This window comes from Cnephaeus nilssonii (assembly GCF_951640355.1).
Source record: "Cnephaeus nilssonii genome assembly, chromosome: 8".
Classification (NCBI taxonomy): Eukaryota; Metazoa; Chordata; class Mammalia; order Chiroptera; family Vespertilionidae; genus Cnephaeus; species Cnephaeus nilssonii.
In genome coordinates, this window is record NC_137079.1 from 28,264,196 (window position 1) to 28,285,246 (window position 21,051).

General features: G+C 43.6%; 1 protein-coding gene across 3 annotated transcripts; it reads right to left on the reverse strand.

Annotated features, from left to right (window-relative positions):
- Positions 1-816: 816 nt before the first annotated feature.
- On the reverse strand, positions 817-19,638 carry UPF3A (UPF3A regulator of nonsense mediated mRNA decay). Of its 3 annotated transcripts, none has more exons than XM_079778671.1 (10): positions 18,651-19,630; positions 17,307-17,413; positions 14,479-14,585; positions 12,207-12,305; positions 11,973-12,083; positions 9,551-9,606; positions 9,319-9,465; positions 6,443-6,603; positions 4,347-4,644; positions 817-1,936 (listed from the first exon to the last, which is right to left on the reverse strand). In XM_079778671.1, exons 1-10 carry the CDS (start codon positions 18,855-18,857, stop codon positions 1,784-1,786), a joined length of 1,446 nt encoding a protein of 481 aa, XP_079634797.1. In that variant the 5' UTR covers positions 18,858-19,630; the 3' UTR covers positions 817-1,783. The 3 variants fall into 3 exon arrangements, with proteins under 3 accessions (XP_079634797.1, XP_079634796.1, XP_079634798.1); XM_079778670.1 differs by having other exon boundaries at positions 9,307-9,465; positions 18,651-19,625; XM_079778672.1 differs by lacking the exons at positions 4,347-4,644; positions 6,443-6,603 and having other exon boundaries at positions 9,307-9,465; positions 18,651-19,638.
- Between the last annotated feature and the right edge of the window lie 1,413 nt (positions 19,639-21,051).

A 21,051-nucleotide genomic window follows, 5' to 3' on the forward strand; every position in this document is an offset into this window, starting at 1 on the left:
TACCGTGGAGTTTTCCAGAGGCTACATAATATGCGGTGATGCTATTACTATGACAGTAAATGGAACATGTGTTTATGTATTTTTGTGCTTTAATATCTCTGTTTTAATTCTGAATACAGTAAACATCAATAGATATAATCTAGTTGATAAACAAAAGTTCTGGGGTTGCCAATAATTTTGAAAAATGTAAATAAGTCCTAAGACCAAAATGTATGAGAACCATTGTTCTAAACCACAAATTTTGAAAATGAGCTCTAAAGATCTCCATGTCTTTGATCACTAAAATACAAACAAGCCAATAAGCCAATAGAACCAAGATGGGGGCCTTAGAAATAAGATTTACTATGTCCTGATCTCTCAGGTCTGGAAATCTCCAGATCAAAGCCAAAATGAGCAGCAAGGACCACAGCTGCTCACTGTTCAGAAGATTCAGTCTAATGCATCCTCTAAGCAGGGGTCAGCAAACGATGGTCCACGGGTTAAATATGGCCTGCTACCTGTTTTTATAAATAAAGTTTTATTGGATTCATTTATGTATTGGCTGCTTTCTCACCACAAGAGCAGTTTAGTAGACGTGACAGAGACCATATAGCTGCAAATTGTAAAATGTTACTATCTAGCCCTTTCAGCCAGGGTTGGCTCCTCTAATCACTTGGACCTGGCTGAATCCACAGCAAGCATCTTCTCTCCCCTCCCCCACCAAGTTCTTGGAGCTCACAGGTAAAGAACAAGACCATAGCAATGCCATAAAACTGTGTCCAACAACTACGGATGCTTTTAATGATAAATGAGTCATTCTTAGTTTTTTGACCAACATTTCCTATTTAATAAGGAATAAATATAACAACAAAATATTCATATAGTTAAAGTACATTTTAAAAAGCAAAATTTTATTGTGTAAAATTCTATGTAGGAAAAGTACAATAACTGGACTTCAAATCTATAGCTACTAAAATTTTTATTTAGGTTCAAAACACAGCACCCAAAAGACATTTTAAAATTTCACTAAAAGGAAAAAATACTATAGAATGCATACTTGCAGAAAGCTACATAAAGTCACTTTAAAATTACCTCAAGCTGCAAAAAGAAAAAACCTAGATGCTGTACCTAAATTATCCATGTCCCAAAATAACGCCATTTATGTTAGCAATTCTTAAACTATAATGGTTATAAACCACAAGCACATCCATCAAAAGAATGTCAAACTCTTTTGATCAAGTCAGTGGCCAAATTGTTAAAGGGCCATAATGAAAGCTGTGGGGCTTTACATAGTGTTAGGTTCCTATCCAAGGGACTACAGTACAACAGACTTCCTGGAATCTTAGGACAGAAGGCGCCCACGTGGCTGAATTACCAGGATAACAATGGAATGAGAGCTGCTCACTTCCCAGAAACGAGGCCTCACAAGAAGCATAATGAGATACAAATCCCAACAGATTATTTGCTTACAAATGTATAAAATGCAAAGTGTAAGTTATTCCTACCACATGTTTAAAGTGCTTCAGAATTCATGTTGTTTTGGTCATACTTTTCTACTTTCCCAAAGAGATTGTTTTCTCTGTTGTGGCTAAATGATACACAGAAGTTTATATTAGAAATGGTAAAATCAAAGAAAACTCTGTCCAATTTTTTAAAAGATTGTTTCTATGCCACCAGTTTCTAGTTTCTTTGTAAGGAGCAGATTCACCTTGCAGGTTATATTCCAGACTCTTGTATACATTTCTAATCCATGGAATTTGGAATGCGAGCTCACCCTTGTCTCAACCGTGGCATGCATGCTGACTCATTCTGCCTCTTTGCTCTTCTTGGAACCAGTTCCTGCTGAATCTTCTGCCTCAGCCCTCCTCCCATCTCGGCCCTCCTCCGAGAATCTTCCACCACATTCGCGTGCTCTCATGCGAGCTCCTGGCTGGTACAGTGGCAAGGCCGGCCGGTCCTGCCAGGACAAAAGGGTGGGTTACTCTTCCAAGGGCTGGCAATGCAGGAGGGAACAACATCACTACTTCTAGGGACTGAAGATCTTAAATATCTAAAGACTATCAGTCTTACAGCTAAAAATCAGCCCTTTTCACAACACTATCTCAGAAACCAAGCATTTCAAGGCAATAAAAAGCCATGAAAATACAGTTACTATGTTACTGCTCAAACCTACAACACTGTGGAAACAGTACACCATGGCACTCTCCTGCCAGTTTGAGAGATGACAAGTCAAACACACACATCTCAGTCCCACACAGTCGCCAAGCAGTGAACCTGAGTCTGAAACAAAATGAGTTATGGCCCCTCGGATGGTTCTTAGAGTGCTAAACGAAACAGTTATTAACATTCATGTGGATTATTTCTGAACTGTCCCCTTCATAGAAAATACCCATCATCTTATTAAACTCTTAGAGGTGGTGGAATAAAAACAAAGACTGAATAAAGTACACAAAATGCAATTAAGTAGCTTCCAGGCACGAGGACAGTGGAATGAGGGAAGAACAGTGTGATTCTGAAGGCTGGGACCTGTACGCCCAGTGGGAATGACTGCTCCTCAGGAAAGCCAGCGCTCTAAGAGAGGGAGGCAGCAACCCCATCCCAGCTCAGTGCTCCTTCCTCGCCTGCATGTTTGACAGAACAGCAGCAGCCCTCGCCTTTCCACGCCACCTGGAGTGCAAGGACAGTGCGACTCGCTCGGGTGGGCATGTCCCACTGGTGTTTTACCTTTACCCGCTCCTACACTGTGTGTGGAGGCCCCACAGTCACCACCTGGACTTATCTTAATATTCTTAACATAAGCCTGGCCAATGAGAAGAGTGGGGAAGGGTTCAACAGGACCCCGGTGTAGGCCAAGATGCAGGCTTGACAACCCACCATCTCCCGTGCCAACAAGCATGGCTCTGTTCTTCAATAGGGTAACGCATACAGAGTTTGAAACTGACCCTAAAAGCACATCATAACCTGCCAGGTCTGGTAAGAAAGGAGCTATTACCCACAAAGCACTTTATCATTACTACCACACTGCAAACCTAATTGACAGGAGTCATCGCATGTTCCCACACCTAAAGCTGTGCAAATACCCAAATCACTCCGTTGAAAAACAAGTGCTCGTAGGAACAACCCCCATCAATGAGACCCATGGCTGTACTTGATGTACCCAAGGTCAAGGCAACTACAGAAACCCTTTGTGATGCAGACTTGACCAGTCAAGGGTGAAGCTAGAAGGTTCTGGCTTTTCTGAAGATCTCCCTTGGCTTTACTGGAAATACTTAGAAAAGCAACATCGCAGAAACTTGGATGGATCTGACGGGAATCATGCTGAGTGAAAAAGCCAATCTCAAAGGTTACATACTCTGTTTCCATTTCTACAGTGCTCCTGAAACTACAAAGTCAGAGACAGAGAACGGAGTGGCTGCCAGGGGTCAGGAACGGCAGGAGGTGGGTGTGACCTGCAGCCTCAGTCCCATCTGCTCACCGGGAGGGCAGGCTTTGGGGGACTGACAGCATCATGGGGCCTGGCCCTGGAAGGGAGATGAACCCTTTTACAGGGCCTCTCCGTGACAAAGTGATCTGAATACAAATTAACCTCAAATTTCTGAAAGAAAACCTGTTTGTTGGGCTAAGTGGGCAATCTCAATTGTGTGCTGATTGTGCAGATCTAACTTCTGGGTGTTTTCTTTTTTTTAATATATTTTATTGATTTTTTTACAGAGAGGAAGGGAGAGGGATAGAAAGCTAGAAACATCGATGAGAGAGAAACATCGACCAGCTGCCTCCTGCACACCCCCTACCGGGGATGTGCCCGCAACCAAGGTACATGCCCTTGACCGGAATTGAACCCGGGACCCTTCAGTCCACAGGCCGACGCTCTATCCACTGAGCCAAACCGGTTTTGGCTAACTTCTGGGTGTTTATGAGCCATCTGATTGTGCATAAATCATCAGATGCTGTTAATAATGGAAAAGAAAGCTTCATGAAATGTTGTTAATATTTTCCTTACTTAGCGGTAAATCTGATAATATACTGTTATTTCTTCTCAAGCAAATAGTATGAAAGTGCTAGTTTTATAATAAATAAAAGCTTATTTTTTTCCTGGTAATAAGATGATGGCTGGTTCTACTTTTCAATTTGTCATTCAGCACTTGGCGCCCACTAAGTGGACAAGAATAACTGCTCTAGCAAATACAGGCTCAGGGCAGTGCACCCTCTCAGAGATCCTGCACCTCAGACACCTATATAGATTTTCCTTTTTGAGGTGAAATAAAAGAATTTCTGTTTGGAAGAGCAGTCATAAGCCTGTAAAAGGACATCTCATCCTTTCAGCACAGACAGATGAAGGAGGGATTATCCCAAATGAAGAAGAGAACCTTGTTCCGCACTCTCTCCTTTCTGGGTGCCGGGCTGTCCTCACTCTTCTGTTCTCTCGCTGGTCTCTCTGCTGCCTCCACAGGGACTCCGCGGTCCTGGCTCCCCGTCTTCCCCCTGTCTGGGGTGAATCCTTTCCCCAGTTTCATCTCTTCTTCATTTCTTCTTGAAAACTTGTCAAACTCATAGTGAGCTCTAAGCTTTCTGCTATCATCCAAGTGGTATCTTTGTGCTTCAAGTTCTTTTTCTCGAAATTTTCTCTCCATATCCTTTTGCTCTTTATCACTGTCATTTTGTGACCTGTGGTTTAATACAAATGATCAGTAACCTTACATAAACTGCTTGTTGATGACCTGTCTTCCCTTCCAGACTATAAGTTCCAGAAAAGGCAAGGAACATGTAAGTGTGCCCATCACTTAATGCCAAATTTGCATGCACACACCACAGGCATTCAATAAAAACTATAAAAAATATAATAAATTGTATTAACAATATTTCCTGTTATACTTGAGTAACACATATGTATTAAGTGCTATGCTAAGGTACCCAAATACACATACTTTTAAAATTCTCAGTACACCTCCAAAATAAATATATTCCCCCCGCATTGCAGATAAAGTAAATGAGACTACATATGGTCAGGTGACTCCCAGTACCCCAATTGCACATCCATCACGAGGCAGAGCTGGTAGTGACAGCTTAGTTTCTGCTTCAACCATAGCTAAAACTACCTGAAATTGAATAACATTTGTGTATGTGTCAAACTATTAAATGAATAGTAAGTAAACAAGTGGCTGGTTAGCTCATTTGGTTTTTAAAGTCTTTCCCTCCACCAACCACTGGCAAACGTCCTTACATCCCACCTGTGGACCCCCCACATACAGAAGCGGCAGGACAAAAAGATCTATAAGCAAAGCGTGAACTGATGCCAGAAACATGACAAAAGGCAGTGCTGTGTCCTAAGCCAGCGGTCGCCAACCTTTCGGACCTCACGGACCACCAGTGGTCTGCGGACCACCGGTTGGCGACTGCTGTCCTAAGCAATATTACAAATGTCTGTAACATAAACCACAATTCTAACAGATCAGATTTGACATCATGTATAAATTAATTTTATATACAAACCAATAAACTAGAACCCACCAAAAAGAGGGAGAGAAAGCTTTACATAACTCTATATTCAAGGAAGGCAGTCATAAGTCACTCAGATCACTGTGATCCTGGGCTAACAGCAGCCTAATCCCATGACCTTGCCCTCTGCAGCTGAATCCACTTCCAGCCACTCCTGTGAGCAGAACAGCCCTTGCCTCCAGGAGGCTCTGCGGGTGTCCAAATGCAAGGCATGGGCAGGCACCTGGGTCAGGGGGACAAGAAGCCCAGCTGCACGTGGCCCTACTGACTGTGGGACATGACCAAACTCAGGGGCAGGGGCAGGACGAAGGGCCTACCTCTGGACAAGCAAATGGCTGGTCTTTCTCTGGACCCTGCGCAGACTATGTCTGTCTTGTTCCCAGAGAAGCCCAGGTGCTTTCGTGAGCTCATGTCATGAGCAGGTAAAGACCTATGGGTCACGACACCAGGATCTACAGCTGTGTGTCAAAGTCCATGGGGCCAGAGGGCTGACAACTCCCACAAAGGAACTACAGCACTTAGAATTCTATCTTTTCAGGACAAGAAGACTTCCAGCACCTGAAAGACCAAGTTCTCAAATTCACGATTCCATAGACGAATTGAAGGAGGGCTGGAAGACCAAATGGGCATGATAACTCAGAAGACACAGGAACATTACAAAGTGATAAAAATCACAAGGAAAAGAGACTGGGAAGAAGATCCTGAAGACCTAAAGTGCAACAAGAGAAACCCAAAGGAAATACAGAAGGACATTTCTCTGGTTCAAAGATAGGTTTGAGGCTGCACACTAAATGGGTTTACCAAGTTCCTAGCATGACCAAAAAGAAACAAAAATGTGGACAAGCATTCAAGAATTTCAAGAATCCCATGAAATATGAGCACTCGCACTGACAAAGGATGTATGACCATGACTGATGACCATCCTGTGATGCTGAACGTGGCCAAAGAAACAGAAGCGCGGGCTCACTTTTCCCTGCGCTCCTCCAGCAGGCTCTCCCGGGGCTTGGCCTTCCCCACGGCGCAGCCAGGACTGGCTTCCCACTGTCCCTCTCCACTTTCAATTTCCTCTCCAGGTTCTTTTGGTTTCTCAGTGGCTGCTTCCTCTCCCTTTTCTGGTTTCTTAAGAAGCTGAGAAATTATAATGTTAGTAAAATGTCACTTTAAGAGTATATTAATAATAATAAAACTATATACCAATATTGAGCCCAAATGTTTGAATACAAACCAAGATAAAGGTCCAATGAACAGGTTTTGGGTTAAAAATACCTAGGGCAACATTCAGTCAATGAAACATTTCGTGGTTATGAAAAATGATTTAGGATAGTTAATGTGGTGCCTCAGTGCTGGTATTAATGAATAAAGGAATGTTACAAAAGAATGATCTGATTTCTATTTCTATGTTGATACACACGTGTAGGAAAATGTCCAGAAAGCTTGCAATACTGTGTTCATAGTGATTATTTTTAGGTGACAGAACTGAAATGAATTTCTTTCCTTTTACCTACAGGTTCTAGTTTTTTAAAAATAAACAAGTATTGCCCTGGCAGGTATGGCTCAGTTGGTTGAACACTGTCCTGTGCACTGAGAGGTCATCGGTTAGACTCCCAATCAGGGCACATGTCTGGGTTGCATGCTCAATCCCCAGTAATAATAAAAAAAACATTTTTTAAAAGGCTGCTTTATATTAATGGCTTTTAGAACAGTTTTAGAGTTTTCAAAACTTATTATTTCCTTTCTTCAAACAGACTTAGCAGGTTGCTATGATGTGTTTAATTTAGTATGCCTTTTATTTGCACCTCCCATCCAGTTAGTTCTCCAGCTCTTTGAAATTTAAGTACCACAGATAAAGTCAGTTTGTAGAACATAAACGAAAGACCTACTTCTGAAAATTTTGTTCTATTTTTAGGCTATTAATACAAATTCTTTTGGCATTTCTTCACAGACTTTGTTTTTCAGAGGTTTTGGTTTTTCTTTTTTAATTTAAATTCTCCAAATCATTCATAAGTCAGAGATCCCCAAATTGAGCAAAGATGCTTGTTAAAGGCTTATTGGGTCAGATGTGTTCTATTAGGTTAGATCACCAGACACTCCTCAGAACAGAAGCTGTGGGCTACTCACGTCATTGGGTCTAACTTGCCACCAAGATTTTGTTCTACCAGATTTGGACTATATAACTTTCTCTTGCTGTGTTTAAGTATTGATTTCATTTTTTCTTTATGAAGGATCCTATATTTACTTTACTGACTTAAATTTGTTTTCATATCTTTGGCTTATTTTGGATTTTAATTCCATTCTCCAAACTGAGTAAGTACAATGCTATACTCCAAATACTTGAAGTCTTACTTAAAATTATACATAGTTGAAATTATAGGCTACAAGTTTCAGTGATTCTTCCTGAAAAATTCTCAAAGATGTTGACAAAAGTGCTTTTGAGAATGGAAAGCATTAGGCACTGCGTGAGCTACAACTCTTTGTTCAGAAAGCAAAATGAAAAGGTTAGTGTTCTCACACCTGTGACCATTAAATTTGCATTAAATGTATACCTACTTTGTCCCTGGTCATGACAGAGCTGAACTTCTTACAATGACAAAGACCTTTCCTGTAATATTAAGGTTTCATTTTATTTGTTACTTGAGATTAGGTAGGGTCACGTGGCTTGCTTTTTGGCCAGTGAAATGTGAGCACCGGGATTTGTCAGTTCTACATGGAAGATTTAAGTACTAGTGTGCAATTTGCCATATTACACATTCCCTTCCATTGTCACAAAGATTGTAGGGGCAAATGCCAAGATGTATCCTCCATCAGCCTGGGTCACTGGATGGCTACAATGAGTAATACACAATGAACAAGTGACATGAACAAGAAGAAAACTTGAGTTTTATGAAACCAATGAGATTTTTGCAACTATTTGTTACTACAGTATAACCTAAGCAGTCCTGGCTGATACAAATGCTGATGTGTTTTTGTAGAAATATTGTTAAGAAATCATTCCCTCCATTGCTAGGACACCCGATATGGGAGAAACTGTTTAGAAGCAAAGGCCTAGAAAAAGCTTTGCTTCCCTTAAAGAACTGGCATGTTTTCTCTTCATGGATAGTGAAAATAATGTTTCTGATCAACTGCTTAGTTGGTCAGAAACTAATCTATGGCAAAATGATGGAGAAGGTAATCTCTTCCCCATCCTTTCCCTTTCTACTCTCTATCTTCCTGCAAGCACTGACCTTTGATGATTTTTCTGTCTATCACACAATTTTAATGAATCCCTATAAGGCACCTTATCCCCTTCATGGAGTGAGTTAAGAAGCACATTAGGTTGAAACCTAAGTTTAATAAGGTCATCTGAGCAGAACACTAAGAAGGTAAGGGCTGACTCTAATTTGGGGCAACATATTTTACATAGCAAAAAGTTCCCTCTATGAATGAAACAACCCTCCTAAATGAACACATCAGGCAAAGGGAAAATTGGGCAAGAGATGCAGAAACCATTTCTATGAGAAACCCAGTTCTACGAGTCATAAGGCAGGGCTAGTATACATTGAGCCACTGGTTTTCAGATGTGTATTTTTTAGTCAGGACATATTTTCATTAAAGTAAAATGTAAGCAGGAGCCCAATCTATGGTACTTAAATGCAGGGCTCCTCTGAGCGAAGTGCTCCTCCCCCCTCCCATCCACTCAGTCCTTCCAAACACAGCATGCCCAAGGAACCCCAAGGGCTCAGGGAACACAGTTTGAGAACTACTATTAAAGAAACCCAGCTAAAATACTTAAAAGGCATGATTAGGATAGCAGAACTATTTTTGGAAAAAAGATATGAAAGGTCTCCAAATTACCTTAATCCTTACTTCTTTCTCAGCAGCTTTCTTTTGTTTGTCTGTTTCTTTTCTCTTACATTTTTCTTCTTCTCTTTTCTTTCTTTTTTCCTCTTCCCGTATGCGTTTCTTTTCCAATTCCCTTCGCCTTCGCTCTTCTCTCTTCTCTTCTCGAATCCTCTAAAGAGGTGGAAAAGTCTGTGCATAAATTGTCTGCATGGATGTGGTAGAAACATAAAGCATATGCACAAAAGGCCAGACATACCTGCTTTTCTAATTTTCTATTTTTAATGTATTCCAGAAGAGGTGTGGTTCTTCTAGCTAGAACAAAAAAAATTGTAATAAAGTATTTAACTAAAAAATAAGATTTCTTTCCTTTGTTTTAATAATTTTTTAAAAAAATATTTTTATTGATCTTCAGAGAGGAAGGGAGAGGGAGAGAGAGATAGAAACATTAATGATGAGAGAGAATCATTGATCGGCTGCCTCCTGCATGCCCCATACAGGGGATGGAGCCCACAACCCAGGCATGTGCCCTTGACCGGAATCTAACCTAGAACCCTTCAGTCCGCAGGCCGACGCTCTATCCACTGAGCCAAATGGGCTAGGGCATCTTGCCTTTGTTTTAAATACTTGTTTTCAATGTAATCTTTAAAATACTTAAGGAAACTTAATTATGAAAAGGTGTTTTATGTCTACTCGAGTTTTTGGAGACTGCTAGTAGGAGGTAACCATTTATTTCTAAGACACACCATTTGCAGGTGTAGGGCTGATTCAAACTGATTATGTGCTCTGGCTGTATTTATCAACTTGTTTGCTTGCTTGCTCAGGAGGCCTGATATGTTTTTGAACAGTAGCAAGATGATCTCATATTTAAGCCATGCATCTCATTTCAGTGGTTGGTCTTTGAAAAGATACTGACTCCAACCTTGAGATATAACGCTCTTTCCTGAATACAGCCAGACACAGAGCACTCAAATGTCTTTTCAACTGTTCATTCATCACAACTCTGAAACAAGATGAGTATAATGTAACTGAAAGCTCAAGCTATCCCATTCACAGATACTCAGAATATTTTCCCAAGCTGCTGTCTTGCAATCCTTTTGTCAAAAGTAGGAAATATTCTACATTTCTGCCAAACCTGTCAAAGGTGTCAATTTTTTATGAAAGTCATAAAAAAGAAGAAATAAGTATCCTATATAATAAAAGGGTAATATGCAAATAGACCAAACGGCAGAACAACCAACCAACCAATCAAAGCATAATTCTATCTAATAAAATAGTAATATGCAAATTGACTGTCACTCCAACACACAAGATGGCCATCCCCCCATGTGGTCAAAGATGGCCACCCCCAGTGGACACAAGATGGTCACCACAAGATGGCCAGCAGGGGAGGGCAGTTGGGGGGGACCCAGACCAGCAGAGGAGGGCAGTTGGGGGGGACCAGGCCTGCAGGGGAGGGCAGTTGGGGGAACCAGGCCTGCAGGGGAGGGCAGTTGAGGGGGACCAGGCCTGCAGGGGAGGGCAGTTGGGGGTGACCAGGCTGGCAGGGGAGGGCAGTTGGGGGTGACCAGGCCTGCAAGGGAGGACAGTTAGGGGCAACCAGGCCTGCAGGGGATGGCAGCTGGGGGCAACCAGGCCTGCAGGGGAGGGCAGTTAGGGGCGACCAGGCTGGCAAGGGAGGGCAGTTAGGGGTGACTGTGCCAGCAGGGGTGGGCAGTTAGGGGTGACCTGGCTGGCAGGGGAGGGCAGTTAGGGGCAATCGGACCAGCAGGGGAGCAGTTAGGCATCGATCAGGCTGGCAGGGGAGTGGTTAGGGGCAATCAGGCAGGCAGGCAAGCGGTTGGGAGCCAGCAGTCCTGGATTGTGAGAGGGCGGCCGGACATCCCTTGAGGGGTCCCAGATTGGAGAGGGTGCAGGGTGGGCTGAGGGACACCACCCCCCGTGCACGAATTTCATGCACCAGTCCTCTAGTATGCTAATGATATGCTAAGGCTGCTCAACCACTTGCTATGAAGTGCACTGATCACCAGGGGGCAGAGAGTTGACCAGTCGCTATGACATGCACTGACCACCAGGGGGCAAATGCTCCAACCGGTAGGTTAGCTTGTTGCTGGGGTCTGGCCGATTGGGACTGAGCAAGATGGGCCGGACATGTCCTGGAGCCCTCTCATGGTCCCTCCCAGCTGGCCAACCTCCCGCGTCCCTCCCCGGCCAGATGATCCTGATCAGCCCAGATCAGAACTGGGTGAGATGGGGCCGGACACGCCCTGGAGCCCTCCTGTGGTCCCTCCCCGGTGGGGTCCCTCAGCCTGGCCTGCACCCTCTCTCAATCCAGGAACCCTAGGGGGATGTCGAAGAGCCGGTTTCGGCCCAATCCCACAGGCCACTTGCTTTGGGAGGGCGCCAGATGCAGGGTTCATGGCTGGCGACCACTGCTGCGGCAGCGCGAGCCTCTCCTGATCGGACTGATTGGGCGTGAGCCCGCAGCAGGCACAGTGGGGCCTGGATGAGCAGGAGCAGCAGGTAGGAGCTGCAGCTGGTGTTGGACTGCGGGTTTCGCCCAATCCCTGCAGGCCACCCAGAGGGACCCTACCCATGCACAAATTCGTGCACTGGGCCTCTAGTATACTCTATAAATACATATCTTAATACAGTAAAGAGAGGAAATGAGCAAAACAGACCAATAAGTTCCCTTGTCTTTGCCTCTATGTCTCCTAGAAGAGTTTCGGGATTGGCACTAGTTTTCTCTTCCTCCACACAGTAAGTTTCTAAGAACTTCTTATATTCTGGATCTGTATATTTAAAGAGAAAAAAGAAAATAAATACACTCCTCCCCATATAAAAGAGATAAACTGTATGTGATCATTGTATTTAATTTGGTAGTTTCATAATCCAGCCTTTGAAAATGGACTCACCATCGTCAATGCTTCCGGTTTTGGCATCTTTTTTCTTCAGTTTCTTTTTGGCTATTTTCTGGAACGGAGCGAACTCTACCACTGCAGGGTATTCTAGCCCTTTAACCGAAAACAAATTCCAAAAATCATTCTGAAATTCTTCTATATTCATTTTGTAGAAGATTGATCTAGCTTTCTTAAAAATTGAACATAACAATGAAAATGTTACTGTTTAAACTATAATTTAATTATACTTTTAAGCAAGTGCAACTTTAGCATGTCAGACTCCACATTTAAGTAAAGGAGAACAATTGTTTATTAAATAAAATGATTTCTCATATTGTAGTGGTGATTACATGATTGAATACATTTAAAATTCATCACAGTATATACCTTAAAATGATGAGTTTTGCCATGTTACTTATACCTCAATAAGCATCTCTCTCCTCACTAAAGAGTGTAATATCTTTAAATCAGTTTCTTAATCACATTTAAATCTTTTTAATTTTAAAAGGTTAATTCAATTATTAATCTGCTATATGAATTCAAGAAAAGTACTTTGCTTTTTAATAGACACATGGCTAAAAGAGGGGCCTTCAAAGTGTCTACATAATATTCAAGTAAGATTTGCTTCAAATAAAAAAGTTCAGATTGAAAGTCACTACAATTCATTTTGTTGTGATATGGGCGGGGGGCGGGGGCACGCACATAAAAATGTTCATGGGAGAATCTGCTAGATGCTTAATAAAAATAGTACACTCTAGCCGAAACCGGTTTGGCTCAGTGGATAGAGCGTCAGCCTGCAGACTGAGGGGTCCCGGGTTCGATTCCGGTCAGGGGCATGTGCCTTGGTTGCGGGTACATCCCCGGTGGGGGGTATGCAGGAGGCAGCTGATCGATGTTTCTCTCTCATCGATGTTTCTAGCTCTCTGTCTCTCTCCCTTCCTCTCTGTAAAAAAATCAATAAAATATATTTAAAAAAATAGTACACTCTATCTCCATACTGAACCCACTGAGTAATCACTCTGGACTTATCAGGAATGACCAGGTAACTATGATACTGTCATTCTCTCATTTGTCTGGAAGACACACACTACAACATTAGTGAACCATGAAAAAATTACACTAAGTGTAACAAACCAGTCAGAAAAAGACAAATACTGTATGATTTCACTTCTATGAGGTATTTAGAGTATTTAAATTCATAGAAACAGAAATTAGAAGGGTTGCTGCCAGGGCTGGGGGTGGGGGGGAGGAATGGGGAAAGTTGATATTTAATGAGTACAGAGTTTTTGCTTTGTAAGCTAAAAGAGTTCTGGAGATTGGTTGCACAACAATGTGAATATACTTAACACTACTGAACTACACACTTAAAAAAATAAGATGGTAAATTTATGTTATGTGTATTTTACCACAATTTAAAAAAAAGAAAAAGGCACTTGAATGAATTATCGAATAAATGAGCATTCAACAGAAATGTCACATAGGTCAAGCATTAAACTTGCTTTTACTCACAGCAAAAATGTCTGGGTTTCAATCTAGTCACTCTTTAACGCGCTTTTCTAGTTTGTGATCCACACACAGTGGAAGGGAAGAAGACACTGTCAGTAGTGGGGGTGGGTGAAATGGAAAGAGGCTGGTTGGTGATGGGTGTATAGAAAACAATATGCTCCTAAAAGTGTACACACATGATAGCAGTGAACACAACAGCTGACAGTCTGACAGGAAAGGAGGAAATAGAAAAAAAAGTCATAAGTAGAATCTAAAAAGGACAGAGAATTGGAACCATTTAAAGAAGAGGTAAATTACACTGTCTCAGCAGACAACCCTGTTAAATGGGGTCAAAAACTGATGCTCAGTGTTACAATCCCTTCCCTCATGACATCATCCAGAAATGGTATAATTATGAAGAATATTTTGTTTAAGAAGATACTAATATAAATAAATAATATATTTTAGAAAATTTTATCAAACATGGGTAAAATAATTTAGTTTGGAGACATAAAAAGCAAAGTTCACTTATCCAGAAAGCCCATTTATATGGAAAAACTTCAATCTCCTATGATAATACATAAATAGGTTATCACTATTACACAACTGTTAGAATTCTTTCCATTCATATATCATTTTAATTTTTAATAAGCACACAATAACAATAACATGATGTAAATTTCTGCTTTACTTTAGATTTGTACCTGTTAGCTTTTTTATTAAAACTCACAAATATTCCAGCATAATGTAATTAATGTACTTAAAGATTATAACAAAGGGTTTAAAAAGCCAATGACCCAACCTTTGTTGTCAATGAAGATATAGCCATCAAATCGATCTCTAAAAAGAAGAATGTCATCAGGATTTCTAAAATTAATGTATGCTCTTGAGTAGAGATGAGGATAAAGACTGAAATAAGAAATAACAGTGAAAATGGTTAGTAAAAAATATGACTTCTTTAATTTTGCTTTTGTTTTCCTTGTCTGAATACAACAAAACTACTTCAGATAAAACTTCTTTATCAAAAATTCATCTCTCGGTAAATGACAAAAATCTGGATATTCTTTAGCAAAAAACAACAACCCACAAACAAACAAAACATTAACTGATACCTTCTTAATGACTTGGGAAAGACTCTAGGTTAGTTTCTCTACTGCATGGTTCTCAGGGTTTGCAAAGTCATGCCTCATCCTGCATCATGGTTGCAATACAAACTAGTTATAGTTCCTTCATAGAATAAAATGTTATATTGTAAAAAAGGTTCTTTACTGATTTAGAGATCATTTTTAGGTGTGAGAGTATTTACTGTAGCACAATGAACAGGGTCTACAGAACTAAGCCTTTCTCTGCTATCTCACAACTACCAGTTTCCTTCAGGGCAGTTACTCTCAACCTGATATCACAGATGAGTACACGGAGGCTCAGAGAAATTAGGTACTTTCAGAGGGTGCCATTAGTTAAAAGGTGGGCCTGGGATTCCAATCTGAGCAGTTGGGTCCAGTGTCAGCCCTCCTTTAACTGTACATTTTCTTAACCCTTTTCACTCGCTTGCTTTTTTCTCGATTCCTGCTACCGATGCTAACCGTGTGGAGTCACACTTGATATCTGAGTGCAAAAGATTAAATTTTAGTCATTTGAATATCATCTTTGTTTTTTTAAACCCCATTTATATGTACCTTTTAGAGGTATTTTTTGTTGAATAGACTAACATTATTTATTGTAATGTATTTATTCAAAAGGAAAGTTTTATGGCTACCATAAATAAGAACTCATGATATTGAAGATAAAAAGGATAATAACAATGAAGATAATAATAAAAACATAGTGAAAAATCACTAAATCACAGCTGAACTGTCACCTGTTGAAGGTCTAACCTGAACTCAGCACTCTCTTTGTTAACGAAAGAGAGATTCGAAAATAAAAAGTGTTGTCAGTCATCCATCTCCCAAGTTGTAAAAGGGAATTGAAAAAGATATAAATTAAGAGGAGTGGAGTGGAGTCTGGGTATTAGTGATGGAGGGGGGAGCAGAGTGGGACTTCTGGGGTCTGGAATTTCTGTTTATCTGGTGTTAGTTACATGGGCATGTTCTCTTGTGAAATTCATCAGGTTATACATCTATATATTCAATTTACTTTGTTATATCTTAATACATTTTACTTTAAAAAGCTACAAGAAATATGGTTTGTTAATATTCAAAAACAAAAATTAATATGTTGTTATATGGTATGGCTTTGTTTTTTTTCTTAGAGTGGTGGTGCCAGTAGAGGCATATTTCAAATCTATTTTAGAGGCCTTTAATGATCTGCCTACTTAAAATAACTTGCAGAAATAAAGGACTGCTCTGGTTTCTGGGAAAATGTGGGAAAGAAGATGAAAATGGAGATATCTTCCATTATCTACAACTAGAGGCCTGTTGCACGAAATTTGTGCATGAGGGGGGGGGTGGTGTCCCTCAGTCCAGCTTGTACCCTCTCCAATCTGGGATCCCTCTCACAATCCAGGACTGCTGGCTCCCAACTCCTCGCCTGCCTGCCTTCCTGATTGCCCCTAACCGCTTCTGCCTACCAGCCTGATCACTCCCTAACCACTCCCCTGACAGCCTGATTGATGCCTAACTTCTCCCCTGCCAGCCTGTTTGCCCCTAACTGCCCTCCCCTGCAGGCCTGGTCACCCCCAACTGCTCTCCCCTGCAGGCCTGGTCCCTCCCAACTGCCCTCCCCTGCTGGCCTAATCGACCACAACTGCCCTCCCTTGCAGGCCTGGTCCCTCCCAACTGCCCTCCCCTGCTGGCCATCTTGTGGCAGCCATCTTGTGTCCACATGGGGGCAGGATCTTTGACCACATGGAGGCAGCCATCTTGTGTGTTGGAGTGATGGTCAATCTGCATATTACTCTTTTATTAGATAGGATAGAGACCTGGTGCATGGGTGGGGGCCAGCTGGTTTGCCCTGAAGGATGTCCCGGATCAGAGTGGGGGTTCCCTTGGGACGTTCCCCGGCCTGGGCAAGGGGCCTGTGGTGGTTTGCAGGCTGGCCTCTCCCTGGCAACCCAAGCGGAGGCCCTGGTACCTGGGGTTTATTTATCTTCTACAATTGAAACTTTGTAGCCTGGAGCGGAGCCAAGCCTTCTGCTTGCTCTGTGGCAGCAGCCATTTCTGTTGGGACTTACGTATCTTCTATAATTGAAATTTTGTAGCCTTAAGCGGAGGCCTGGGCCAGCCAGGGTGTGCAGAAAGCTTGGATTCCTCTATCGCTGGGGGCAACCCTAGCCTCCTGCTCTTTCCAGCTCGGTTGCTGCCGCCATTTCTGTTTGGATTTATGTATCTTTTATCATTGAAACTTTGTAGCCTTGAGTGGAGGCCTAGGCCGGCAAGGGCAGGCAGAAAGCTTGGCTTCCTCCATTGCCTGGGAAACCCAAGCCTCTCTCCTGCTCTCTGTGGCCGTAGCCATCTTGGTTGGGTTTATTTGCATATTTGCTCCTGATTGGCTGGTGGGCGTGGCTTGTGGGCATGGCTTGTGAGTGCAGCAGAGTGATGGTTAATTTGCATGTTACTCTTTTATTAGATAGGATAATTTGCCAGAAAGAGACAATGCCTCTCAGATTCTTAATGTTGGTAAACAGCTTCTTACCTGAGATCCCCAGTAAAGAATTCAAAGTAATCATGTGCAGGTAGTGGGTGTAGCTGCTCTTCCAGCTGCTCCTTGGTGAGGCTGGGAGGAAGGCGCCGGATGACTACCTGGGAAAAGGAAGCTGGCTGGGTTTTGTTTCACTCTTACTGTATTAAGCTTTAATTATTTCAATGCTTGGTGACCTGTATTCATGCTCAGAGGAAAATCTAATCCAGGAGTCTAGCAGAAACACATATTTTAGGAAAGGTTAAGAAAAACATACATGAGAACATGGCTGTCACAAAGGTCATGAAGCGTGAATAATTGAAAAAGGATCCCTGAGGTCAGAAAAGGCTGTGCATAACAGTTCTTTTTTCACATAACCATTTCATTACTACTGGACAACCCATTGGTATGTCTGTGCCCGAGATGAAAAATAATAGCTTCTCCTACACTCTCTCTGCAGGGTAAGCCACACGAGAAGGTAAGACCCATGCAGGGAATGTATGTATGCTAGAATGTTTGTTAGCAGCAGTAACAAATCAACGGTGCATTTGCTCTTACTGCCAAGAGGAATGCCATTTGCATTGGACACCTTTCGCCTCCAGTCCAGAGTGTCCACACTGCGGGTCCTCTCCCACCACGCCACCAGGCTTTCCCAGGCTCTCTTCCCAGCTTCCCTGGACCTGATAGGACCTTCCCTGAGCCGCACCCACCCACTTCGTGTCCCTTCAGGCCCAGGTCCTCGACACTGTGGAGCTGCTGAGCCCAGCGTCTCAGCCCCAATAGGACACGTCCACCTCCAGAGACTGAAAATACGTTTCTTTCTCCCCAAACCAGGAGGGGCTCAGGACGCGCAGCCTGGCCGCTGTCCGCGGTGCTGATACGCTAACAGCTCCGCCCCCGACCCTGTGCACCGCCCAGTTCCTCGGCCCCGCAGACCCGCCCAAGGAATGCACCTTAGCCCCGCCCCGAGCGCCTGCCCTTTGGCCTCGCCCACTCTCCCATTCGCCCACCCAGCCCCGCCCTGGCCCCGCCTCCTCCTTGGTCGGGAAGGTCTTCTTCGCGACGTAGGCCCGCATCTCCTCACCCCGCCCTCCTCCCTCGCCCCGCCTCCGCCTCGCCAAGGACCAGAGTCTTCCCAGGGCGTTCGCTCGCACCACCCCATCCTCTCCCCGCCCCACCTCGCTGGAACCCTCCGCCTCCTCCAGCGCGGGTGGCCAGCACCGCTCCGCCCACCCGGCGTCCGGCCCTCGCCCTCCCCGCCAGGCTCGGGACGACTTTGCCGGCACCACCGTTCTCGCCCCTCCAAGCCGGGCAGGACCCTCATCCTCTCCACCCCGCCCCGTTTCTGGCCGCACCCACCTTGCTCAGGACCGTCCTCTTCTCCTCGCGAGGTTTGCCTGCGCTGCCGGCACAGCTGGAGGCCAAGGCCGGCGGCGGCCCTGCCTCCCGCCGAGGCGACTCCCGGGGGACGTGAACGTCCGCGGCGGACGCCCTCTCCCTTCCGCTCTGGCTCCGCGCAGCAACGGCCACGCCGGGGCCTCCGGGCCCCTCCTTCTCCGAGCGCATCCCGCACGGCCGCGGACCCACCGCCGCCTCCCGCCCGGGCCTAAACTTCGCGAGAACTGAGACGCCGCCGCCTCCAGGGCGCCCCCGCCCCCTGGCTTCTGACACCGCCCGCCCCCTCCCCGTCCGTGTGTCTCTAAGGCCGGCTTCCCTGCTCCCTGAGCAAGACCTCTGAAGCCGGCCCCTCACACGGGGCTGCAGACCACCCGGGGGTTAGTGGCCGTGCGGCGGGGCCAAGCCCCGCAGCCCGAGCACCCACCTCTCCCCTGCCAGGTGCTCGGTCACCGAGAAGCGGGGAGGGAGGGTGCGAGGTCCGACTGCCCACGCTCTCCTGCTGCCTGCACCTCGGAGGGCTCTCCTGCTGCCTGCACCTCGGAGGGTCTGAGGGCGTAGCTGGTCTGCAGTCGGGGGGACACTGAGGACCAGAGGGCGTTGGTCTCAGCAGGGCTGCATTTGTTTCCCACGGAGAAGAGCCGGCCGGCCCTTTGGCTAAACGTTACATACACGTGCTCAGTAAACGATTGACAGCTATCTTTTTTTTCCTTTTCCAAGGCAACCTGAAAGTTTCACCAGAGAACAGCAATTCTATTTAAGAAAAGTGAATCGATTGACGAACAGCACAGATCGGTGGCTTTTCTATACGGAATAAAATAAATGCATCAGAGGGGAGAGCATGAATTGGCTGGCATAAAAAGTTCATTTTAGCTGGCGTTACCTTAGGAGTTCAGGTGTCAACGTTGACCCCTGTCTGGATGGTGGTTCTGGCTAGATTAGAGTAACTAATAGTTCAGACCCACGACATTCACAAAACAAGTCGTAAGGTTTTCAAATGTAGTTTTTACTCAACTTTTGGGGGGCTCTCAATTAATAGGACAGCAACCAGGCCAGGTTCACATTTGTATATTTTTATTTTACAAACATACAGGCATTAACATTTGGTTAGTATAATTTATACATGGAAGGTCTACATTTTAAAATGCAGCGCTTTTTCATCGTTTTCTCATTTTTTTTCTTTATATATGTTGGCTATACTTTAATTCATAGTACCTTTCTTCCAAGAATTTCAAGTACAAATAAAAAGGAAATTAGAGAATGGAGTTACTGAGGCATTAAGAGATCAAGGGAGCCACTGGCTGACACTTGAAGTAAATCCAGGTTTACTGCAAGCCAGTGCTCCTTGAACCACTAAAACCTGTGAACACAGTGGAAATACACTGAGTGGCCAGGTTATTATGATCTCTGAATGCATAATAATCTGGCCACTCAGTGTGTGTGTGTGTGTGTGTGTGTGTGTATAATTATATATATAATCAGAGGCCTGGTGCATGAATTCGTGCATGGGTGGGGTCCGGCCAGCCTGGCCAGCGGGAGGGGACATGGGCGGTTGGCCGGCCTGCCTGCTGGTTGAACTCTTGGTGGAGGGGACAATTTGCATATTAGCCTTTTATTATATAGGATATACACTGAGTGGCCAGATTATTATGCGTTCAGAGATCATAATAATCTGGCCACTCAGTGTATATTAGTGGGCCAAAAGATTTAAAAAGCAGGCCCAAAACTGAGTTCTCTAAAACTCCACAAAGGGGGCCAGGAGCTGTTTTCAAAGTATTATAAAGTGTAAAGGTATACTATTAAAAACACACCTATTGATAAAGTTGCACAAACTAGATCCAGTGTCCTTTTTTATATCACATAAAGTCGGTATAGAAAGCCTCGTTATGCTGATCAGAAGTTCTGATGGCCTTATCTGATATAAAGAAGGAAAATATGGTTGCCAGACATAATCTTTTTATAGTGAGTGGGAGGTAGGGCAGAGGGGGCTGATGGTGAAAACTGTAAAAAACATTCATTTGAAAAATTTGAATGTTTCAAACAGTCTTTAAATACAGAGCATATATTTGGACTGTCTTAAAAAACTGCTATTTGCAGGTTTTCCCTCTCTAATTTCTAACTATAATTCAGATTAAATAATCATCTAGCAGTATTTAATTTTAGGTCTGTAGTGAGATTTCTAGATAGGGGTAATAACAAAAAGGATCCTAAGTCTCACACCTCACATCTCTTCTTATTGAAGCACTCTTGCTCCAAGGGAATTTTTTTATTACTCTGACAAATAACACCAAAATTATCAAATAGAGAAAAGATCTCTTGTCCTCAGCTTCTCAATAGGCACAATCATGAACAATGCCTTATGTTT